Source organism: Rutidosis leptorrhynchoides, chromosome 1 (assembly GCF_046630445.1).
Source record: "Rutidosis leptorrhynchoides isolate AG116_Rl617_1_P2 chromosome 1, CSIRO_AGI_Rlap_v1, whole genome shotgun sequence".
Lineage (NCBI taxonomy): Eukaryota > Viridiplantae > Streptophyta > Magnoliopsida > Asterales > Asteraceae > Rutidosis > Rutidosis leptorrhynchoides.
This window is the reverse complement of record NC_092333.1, coordinates 30,109,893-30,120,087: the sequence shown is the minus strand read 5'-3', so window position 1 is coordinate 30,120,087 and position 10,195 is coordinate 30,109,893. Positions and strand designations below refer to the sequence as shown.

Sequence of the window (10,195 nt, the reverse complement as noted above, 5' to 3'; positions counted from 1 at the left end):
CCATGCGAGTCTCCATAGCTGAGATAACGATTACTCTACCGCAAGTAAGTCCAAAGTTTTTCCTATTTAAGAACTTTTTTCTTAAGTGTCCAGGGTGTCTATATCTATAACAAATTTTCGGCTTATCAATTCTGCAATCAAGGCCCTTATTGTACATTATCTGGGCTAAGTGGTTATCTTTCCCTACTTTTAACAGACCATAATGCGTATACTCAAGTGGTTCCTACCAAAGTTTTCCCTGAATCACCTCATGTCCCTCATGTAGTAACATTGGAACTTCTGCATGATTTACTTCAATATAATCACACTAGCCTGGCGTTATTATATTGTACTAAATCGTACATTCATTCCAATATCATTTCATATGGTCAATGTAACGTGATCACTTCTAGTTCTACTCAATTTCATCTAACGGTGCTTTATTTATGCTATCTCAAAACAAAATCTACATAATTAATCTCACAGTTTCTCGGTGTGGGTGCGTAGGTTCCGTAGGTCATGCACCAATGCCTAAATGTCCCGAAGTTTCTTCAAAATGTTCGAGTTCAGGTAACGTCATTAGGTTCCTTTCTAGAAATTCAATCTGGGTTACGTGTCGAGTTGTACGTGTAGCAAGTAGTAATACGATATGTCTTGAGGTGACCTCCAAGTCTTTGGGTACGGATGAGCATCAGTAGAAAACACTATCACCTTGTGAAAGGAGATGTCCTCCCGACTTCTCCAATGCCTAAGAGTGTTAGGGACCTAAGTCCAGAAGTGTCGTTGGATCGTCGAGTAGTGGTGTAGAATGAAGGAGATAAGTGACGGTCATGAAAGCATACGGGATACGGGTCATCTTGCGGAAACTGAACATCCTTTTAATGTTCATACGTTGTACGTGGCTAATTACAAAGCTTGAATCTTCCATGTTCTTGAAGGATTCAAATTCATGTTTGAATCTACAAGATGTAATCAAGATCAAAAGCTAAAAAGCTAGACCCATGATGATGATGATGATGAATTCGTGATGATTAGAAGGAGAAGAAGAAGAGAAATTCAAAATACTTACACTTTTAGAGAGAGAAAGACTAGAGAGAGAATTAGAGAGTGAGTGTGTGTGAATTACAAATGAAAGCAAGTGTAAAATAGATGGAATAAGGCTTGTATTTATAGGTGAATGAGGTGAGGGAGGGGTGTTTTGGGCCGTTGGAAATGGAGGGGGACAAGGGAGACAAAAGTTTGCTTTTTGGTTAATGGTTGTCTAAAGTTGGTGCTTATGTTAGGATCTCATGCAACATTAAGGATAATACTTGACATAAATGCTAGCATGTTCCCTCTAATAAAAGGCATTTGTCTTACTTATTATTGGGTCACTAGTAATTAATAAGTGGGCTAAATAAATGGGCTACTAGCTAGAGCAGGGTGGGCTTAAGTCCAACAAGGTAGAAAGTCCAACAAGACTAACTAGTAAGCATAAGTAAATTACTACGCGTAATTAAGCATCCATAAACCCAAGTAATTATTATTATAAAATAATAATTAAGGTTTCATAGTCATAATATTCCGATTACGACAAAAGTTAAACGTATGCGCAGTTCACGGTTTATTCGAAACGTCAAGTGACACTAACGGTCATAAAGGTTTTCGGTGATCAAGTTAAGTATCCTACGTACTTAAAGGCACGTTTTAACATATAAGTGAAAGTAATCCACGTGTAGTAAGATTCCAGAGTATAAAATAGCACAGTATGCACAAATACGCAGTTTCGCTAAAACACAAGGCACAAAAGCAAGTCGAAAAAGTCGGGTCGTTACATATACAATTTTAATTAACATGTTTTATTAAGTAAATAAATATATTAATTATATCTTTTTAAGCAAATAAATATAATATTATATACTTACAAGTAATATATATATATATATATATATATATATATAAATTTCATTACTTTTTACATAATTAGTGATGACAATTTAATCGTATATTAATTTAAATTATTTTTCAATTTATTATTTATATATATTTAAAAATATACACATATTTATTTACAAGTAATTATTCGTGAATCGTTGAGAATAGTCGAAGGGTAAATGAATATATGAAACAGTTCAAAAATTTTGAGAACCAGGATAATAGACTTTGCATATCGTGTCAAAAATATTAAATCGTATCGAGAGTTTGATTTAAAATTAGTCGAAATTTTCCGGGTCGTCACACCCACCGCCACCCATTTCACCCCCACCACCACCGATCCGCCACCAGTACCGCCAGCCACCCCCTCACCTTTCTAACGGGTGAATTTGTGGGGCTCACCATAATTTTTTTTCTTTTTTTCTTTTTCTCCTCCAACGGCTCTTTCTTTAATTTTTTTATTTTTTTTCTTTTAAACCAATAATACAATACATTTTCTCTATATATACATATACTCTCATTCCTTTATTTACCCAACATTACTATCAATTCATATTTCACAAACACAAAAAAAAAAAAAAAAAATTCAAATGGAAGTGGAAGATTTATTAAATTCTCAGAGTGAAAGCGAGGAGAGCGTGGCGAATAATGATAGCGCAGAGTCCGATTCCGATGAAGATTTAATTCAAGACGGTTACAACACGCTTAACTATCTCGATTCGCTTGATGCAATGGGCCAAGAAGATGAAGCTCGAAATTCTCGTACAATTTTTAGAAGACGTCGGTTACAAAGAGATCGGATTGATACCGGTAATTATTTGTACAACGACTATTTCTCGGATAATCCAACATTTCCGGGTGATTATTTTCGAAATCGATACCGAATGAGTAAGTCATTGTTTAATCGTATTGGTCATGCTATTCTATCATACGAATCTCAACCGAAACCCGATTATTTTCAATATTTTGATCAACGTTTTGATGCAACCGGTCAACTCGGTCTCAATATTTTTCAAAAGCGTACATCGGCGATACGTCAATTGGTGTATGGCATTGCGCCTGATGCATTCGATGAATATTTACGCATGGGCGCATCTACGTCTCGTGACTGTTTAAACAATTATTGTAAATGTATTACTCATATGTTTGCGCGAGAATATTTAAGGAAACCAACTGAAGAAGATGTTCGTCGATTGCATGCCAATCATTTGGAGATGCACGGTTTTCCGGGGATGTTAGGTAGTCTTGATTGCATGCACTCGGCTTGGGAAAATTTTCCAGTTGTGTGGCAAAGGCGATACCACAGGGGTGATCATGAAGGACCAACAATAATGCTCGAGGCGGTTGCGTCCTACGATATGTGGATTTGGCACGCTTTCTTTGGTCCAAAGGGTTCGAACAATGATATTAATGTTCTTAATGAATCGGAGTTGTTCGAAGATTTATTGGATGGTCGAGCTCCGGAGGTTCGTTACACTATCAACGGGCACGAATTTACAAAAGGGTATTACTTGGTAGATGGCATATACCCAGAATGGGCAACACTTGTCAAGTCGTTTAAATGTCCACTTGAGCCAAAAAATATAAAGTTTAAACGTTTTCAAGAAGCCGCGAGAAAAGACGTGGAACGAGATTTCGGTGTTCTTCAAGGTCGTTGGGCAATACTAAAACACCCAGCAAGACCTTATAGTATCAATAAAATACGTCGAATCATGTACACTTGTGTTATACTTCACAACATGATCACCGAAGACAACGAGCGCAACATATGTGGCCTCGAAGAGGATTATCTCCGAAATCGAGAAAACATGCTGCGACGTACTTGGCAGAAAAGAGTTGAGATCCAAGATCGGGTGGATCGAGCGATGCGAGATCGAAGAGCGCATCATATCCTTCGCAACAATTTGATCGAACACATTTGGACACTCTCAGATGATTATATTGTTCGAAACAATTAGCGTTATTTATTGTATTTTTTTTATTTATGTATTGTCTTTTATTTATTTAATTATGTAATGTTTTAAAATTTTAATAATATAATGTTTTAATTTTATTTAATAAAATGTTATTTGTATTTATTTATTGTAGTTAAGTAATAATTTAAAATTGATTAAAGTTGGAAATGGAGTGTATGATTGTGAGTGTTTAGTGAAAGGAATGTGAAAAGAATGTTAAAGGGTTTGTGCTGATGTGTCGCTGATGTGGAGGAGAGAAATTCAGTGAAAGAATAGAATGATTGTATGTGGCCTAACAATAATAGTATCAAACTAGGTTGGACGGGGACCACTTCCATAGCTAAACTCACAATCAAGCCCGATCCGTGATTTCTTTAACATAAATGAAAAAATAAAATGACACAAATGCCCGTCAAAATTTTCAAAAATTACATGAAATACCATAATGCTACAGTTAAATATGAGTTTTTTTTCTCATTTTAGACTTTCCACTAATAATTATGAGGGTAATAAATAAATAATTATCTGTCACGCTATCATGGGCTGTTCCGGATACAGAAACTATGCGTAACAACCTCGTTTCGTTAAAACTTGGGGTATTTGTTTGGAGGGCAAAGTCAAATAGACTCCCGGTACTCACCGAGCTTGACGAAAGGGGTATCGACATCGGTTCGATAAGATGCCCGACTTGTGATGATGGTATTGAATCGTTAGGATACTCACTCATCCTTTGCAAACACGTATACGAAATTTGGTATAAAGGCCATAAATGGTGGAACCTTGATGTCTTGAGCAATCTTAGTATCCATGACTTATTTGAGGGGAAAAATCCGAAGGTTAAAATAAAGTGGGGGTCAAATTGTGGCAAGCTATTGAATGAGTTTGCAGGTATTTTATTTGGATAAACCAAAATCAAAAGACATTTAGAAACAAGTGGTGGTGCTGTCCGGTCACTTTTTCAGGTCAAAAGTTTTGAATGGATTCGCAATCGTTCGCACAAGAAGGAATTAGATTGGAATCAATGACTTGTGAATCTTTGATTTATTTAGACATGTAACAAGCTACGGTTTACCTTCTTTTGAGTCGTTATTTCTGCACAGTGTTAAGGTGGAAAGCATGTATAAACATAGTTATAGATGAATTCTGGAAGTGTATATAGCTTAGTTTTTAGTTGGGCTCTTGGGTCGTTTGCTGTTCCTCATGGAATATGTATAAATGTATATATCATTTGTTGTTATTCATATAATAAAAATCATTTGCTTTTCAGAAAAAATAAAATCAGATATCATAAATAGAATAATTAGTTGATATAAATTAATAATTAAAGCAAATAACTAATATAATAACTTATGAACACGTATATATAAATATAAAGTGAAGTTAAGCTTTATGTTCTATCTAAAATCAAAAGTTTTCAAACGAAATGGTGTTTTAGAAGTGTTGAAATTTTGAAAGAGATTTTAAAGCTTAAAACTATCATCAATAGGAATAGAAATTACAATATCATAACCTATGATTATTATGATATTAAAAAAATATATATAATATATGTAGTGATATAACATTTTTTGGTGTGACTAAAGAGTCAATGGCTTGACAGTATTGAGGTCACCCTTACAATTTTGAGGTTGAGGGTTCAAGTCCTGCTTAGGACATTTCGTGGTGTATATATTTGTGTTAGTATTAATTGGATATGTGAGTTTGCCTTTCAAAAAAAAATTTTTTTTTTGTATGTATAGTCCTTTTAATCCCAATCGTTTACATCCTTTTACAAAATGCATACATACATATCTAAATGTTTTAACTTTTTAACATAACGACTTAACTTTTATCTCAGATAAAACGTTAAATTTTATCATATACATTATTTTTATAATCTATCTATATCTTTATATAAGAGAGAGTTTAAAAATAAGGACATATCATTAGCACCTTAATTATAGAAAACTGTTCTAAGTGAAAAACCCACATGTCTCATCCACAATATTTATAGTTTGAATAATTCCATTAATTATTAATAATTTAATAAACAAAATAAAATATATGGTTAATTTAAAAATAAAATAAAATACAATTTTAAACTATTTCTAATACTTCGAGTATTCACATAACAAAATGCAAACTTTCTCTTAAAGTACATATACTTATTAATTGAAACATTTGGATGTTTCTTACGCATTTAAATTATATGATACAAAAATGTATGAGATACTCATAATATATTTTTTTATTTGGTTTTACTCACTGTAGTCTCAAGTTTTAAACTATAAGATTAATATATAGACTGGTGTAATTACTTAGTACAAAGTAAAACCTATTATAAAACGGTTTTTAAGTAGCCGTGCAACGCAGGGCTCAAACCTAGTTATAAAATAAAACTCATAAGTTTTTGAATATCCGTGTAAAACATGTATTTAAAATCTAGTCTAGTAAATGTATAAAGCTATTAAAATATACTCAAATTCTATGCATCATAATTTTACGTATGTGTATATATATGTGTGTGTGTGTGTGTGTGTGTTGAGCAAATATGTGTGCAGATTGAGCTCAATATATGTGCAGATTGAGCTCAATCTATGAGTTCTCTCACACCATTAGTTCTCTCTGATTTCTTTCAATATATATATATATATATATATATATATATATATATATATATATATATATATATAGAGAGAGAGAGAGAGAGAGAGATTAAATTTAAATATACGTAGTATAATATAAAGCTACTTTAAAACGTCAACTTATATCCATAATAATTTGATGTATAGGCTGTTCTAACTAGTTTAATATTCGCGAATTCGTGAAACTTAAAAAGACATATTCAAATATGGTTATAACTAGTTTTTCAACCCTCGCTTCGCACCGGGGTTCGGTTTTCAATGTATTTTATTATGTAAAATTATTTCGTGGCTAACGATGATGTCGTTGAAGCGCAACTCGAGTCGAACGAAAAGGTATAACCCGTCAAAGGTTTAGATGTTATCTTAAATTAACAATATATGTGTATTTTTGCGTTTCGCTATGGAGTTGCTGACCTTTTAAAAATTTAACGCAATTAACTCGTTAGCTTATATTAACACTCCGTATGATTTAAGAATAGAATATTTACTGAGTAATATAAAAAAAAATTACTAAATAATTTTTTTAAAAAAGAATAAAACCCATATTTTATATGTTGTTAATAGATGAAAATAGGTATGGAGCCCATGAGAAAAATATCAACGTGTGTGAAAGGTGAACTAAAATATATAGCGTTTTTTAAAAAGCGTCCGTTTTGCGTATAGTTAGGGACATTGTGTCCGTAAAATTATTTCGAACTTAACGATGGTGTCGGAAAAATTTAACTCGTTGCGGGCGAGAAGATATGACTCGTTGAATATTTGGGTGGAGTTTATTTAAGATTTTTTATGAAAATATTGATTTGAAATTTTACCCCCTGTATTGGGGGTCGATTTTAAATTTCGAACAAAGTGTGGGAGGCTTTTTGGAAAGAAAAAATTGCGCTGTTGGTCCGTGATGTTTGTACCAAATAGCATCAATAACCTTTATCTATTTTTTTTGGCATCGTTGACCCTCATTTATTGTTTTTTAGCACCGATGACCCCGTACCAACTTCGGTTAGTTTAGAGTCCGTTAAGTTAAGTCAGATGTGTGCCACGTGAGGGCAAAATCGTCCAACCCATTTACCTTTATTTTTATACGCAACCCTTCAAGTCTCCAACATTCATATTTGAAATCGCTCGTTTATTTCTAATTGCAAAACCCTTTTTTCAAACGAACCCCTTAAGGTGAACATGAACTCCAGAATGGTTAATTGTTGGTGTGGTCGTAGGGCTTTGATTAGGACATCATGGACAGATTCTAATCCAGATTGTAAGCATATATCTCAAGCTAGAATTAAAAATGTGTGAATTAATTGTCATTTTTCTATACAGGAGTTAAATTTTAATTGCTGCATATTGAAGCTTGACGCATAGAGCTTGAGTAAATGATTATGCATCGCAACTCAACGGGTGATATTGATTCGGTTGCTAGTGTTTTATGTGGTCTCTGTAGTTCCTCCGTGGTTTGTGGAGTTGGCGATAATACAATTATTTCAGAGGTTTTCTTGATGACATCTCTTTGTGCTTCCTTACATACAGATTCACAACAAGGATCACAAACAACATGAAAAGTAAAATAACTGATTGAAGTGGTTTAATTCTCCAGGCATGCCTTTTTGTAACTTCAGTTCCCTCAGGTAGAATATTAACTTTTTAAATTTACAGTTCACAAGCTGAATTATGTATATTTCCCATACACGTATTTAAATTCATATTTCACAAGCCTAATTCTATATATTTCACAAGCCTCAGGTTAAATATTAACTATTTAAATATGCCTAATTATGTATAATTAGGAGATACATAATTAGATTCCTTGCAGAGAAAGGAGCAGAGGTCAACTGGTGATGTGGGGAATTGTCCAATTAGTTTACATTGTGGCTTACTTGAGCAACTACTATTTGTTTGTTATTGACCACATGAGATACAAAATTTAGCCAGAAAATGAGATGTCCGAGGAAGATGGGCAATTGGATAGTCGCACTATACAAATTATAATGATAAGAGTGATGCAATAGCCAAAGCTGCACAAAATCAAGCTTCAATGTTCAAGATCATGTTGTTTTTTAGTTGGTTAGGGTTTGTTATCAGCGGCGACTCCACACTATAAGCAGTGGGGTCCCGTGACCCCGCTAGTCTGAAATTTTTTTTAACAAAGTACTCTTCAGATTATACAGGACACCACTAAATTTTACTACAGGACCCCATATAATTTTAGGATTTGTAGTACCGCTAAAGTACATTTCAATTATATTTAGCTGGAAAAAAAATTTAGGACCCCATTGCGTTTTAATCCTGGATTCGCCACTGTTTGTTATGTATGTTTACTTGTTTTGACTAGCTAAGTAAGTTTTTCTTTTTAATGTAACAGTATCATGTACTTTGGTTTTTCAGCTATAAATGATTATGAATGAAGTAGTAGTTTATGTCATCATCTATCAATGTTTGATTGAAATAGTTTATGTAATCAGGTAATGAGTTATCAATGTATGATGTACTTTGCAAATGTGGATTTGAATGATATTAAAGTAATGACAGTTGGAACAAATCCATAGACTGTGTGATTCTTTTGTTTATGTAACCAGTTATCAGTCTTTGCAAATATGAATTTGAATGAAGTTAAAGTAATGAAAGTTGAAACAAAGTCATGACTTGTTTGACCTTTTTTTTGTTTATGTAACCAGTTATCAGTTAATGACCTATTATTGACTTGTAAAGTCATGACCATAAGTAGTTTGCAAATGTCATTAGTTTATTGACATGTAAAGTCATGACCAAAAGTTTGTTGCTTCATCCGTTTAGGTCAAAACAGTTGGAACAAAGACATGACCAAAAGTTTGTACATTTATAGTGCAGTTTTAGAACATATCAGTTTACTAAACAATAGTCAACAACAATCAACTTTAGTCAATAATTAGGTGTAAATTGTACAATGAAAGTGTGAAACATTTTGACGTCATATTAAAACCTAACTAATTGTATGAAAAAAAGTGATTGACTATTTAGAACTAAAGTGACCTAATGGTGAATGTTTGACCAAAGGTGACTAATGTTGACTGTTTAGACCTAACGTGACCTAATGGTGACTGTTTTGACCCAAATTTGCAAATGAACACATTTTGGACCCAAAGTGACCTCATGTGACTGTTTTGACCAAAAGTGAATAATGTTGACTATTTTGACCCAATTTACTACCGTTTAGACCCAAAGTAACCCAATGATCACCATATTGCACAATTTTGACCCAAACTAGTAACTGATTTTTTTTACCCAATGATCACCATATTGCACAATTTTGACCCAATGAACAAAAGTCATGACCATATACCTGTTTTGAACTTTTGTGACCTAAGCAATACTTGCTTGATCTGCATATTTGTAGAATGGAAAAGGAACATAAATATAGTTAACAACATTAATCATTATTTATCAGTTTTGATAAGAAAAAATATATCAGTTACAAAGAAAAGAAAAAAAGAATACCAATTTTTGACACTTTATTAAAAGACCATACTTATGTTAATTGATGCTTCTTTGTGTCAGAAAGAGAATGCGTCTGTGGAAAAGCATGTGAAGATTCAAATTCCATCAGCCCTAAAACATATATTTCTTATCTGTGCTCTGTATCACTTGCAAACTAGCAGAATACAATACAGTACTTGCAATTAGCCATGTAAATAACGAAGATTGGAATTTTATTGAAATTCATTCATTCATAAGTAAAACAAAGTACACCAATAC

At 33.1% G+C, this 10,195-nt stretch overlaps 1 protein-coding gene across 1 annotated transcript; it reads left to right on the top strand.

Annotated features, from left to right (window-relative positions):
* Window positions 1–2,483: 2,483 nt before the first annotated feature.
* Window positions 2,484–3,851, top strand: LOC139854259 (protein ALP1-like). Its single transcript, XM_071843593.1, has one exon. It carries the CDS (start codon window positions 2,484–2,486, stop codon window positions 3,849–3,851), a length of 1,368 nt encoding a protein of 455 aa, XP_071699694.1.
* The last annotated feature ends 6,344 nt before the right edge of the window (window positions 3,852–10,195 follow it).

Coding starts and splice junctions, on each gene's coding strand:
- LOC139854259 (XM_071843593.1), top strand. CDS start 2,484: ATGGAAGTGGAAGATTTATTAAATTCTCAGAGTGAAAGCGAGGAGAGC.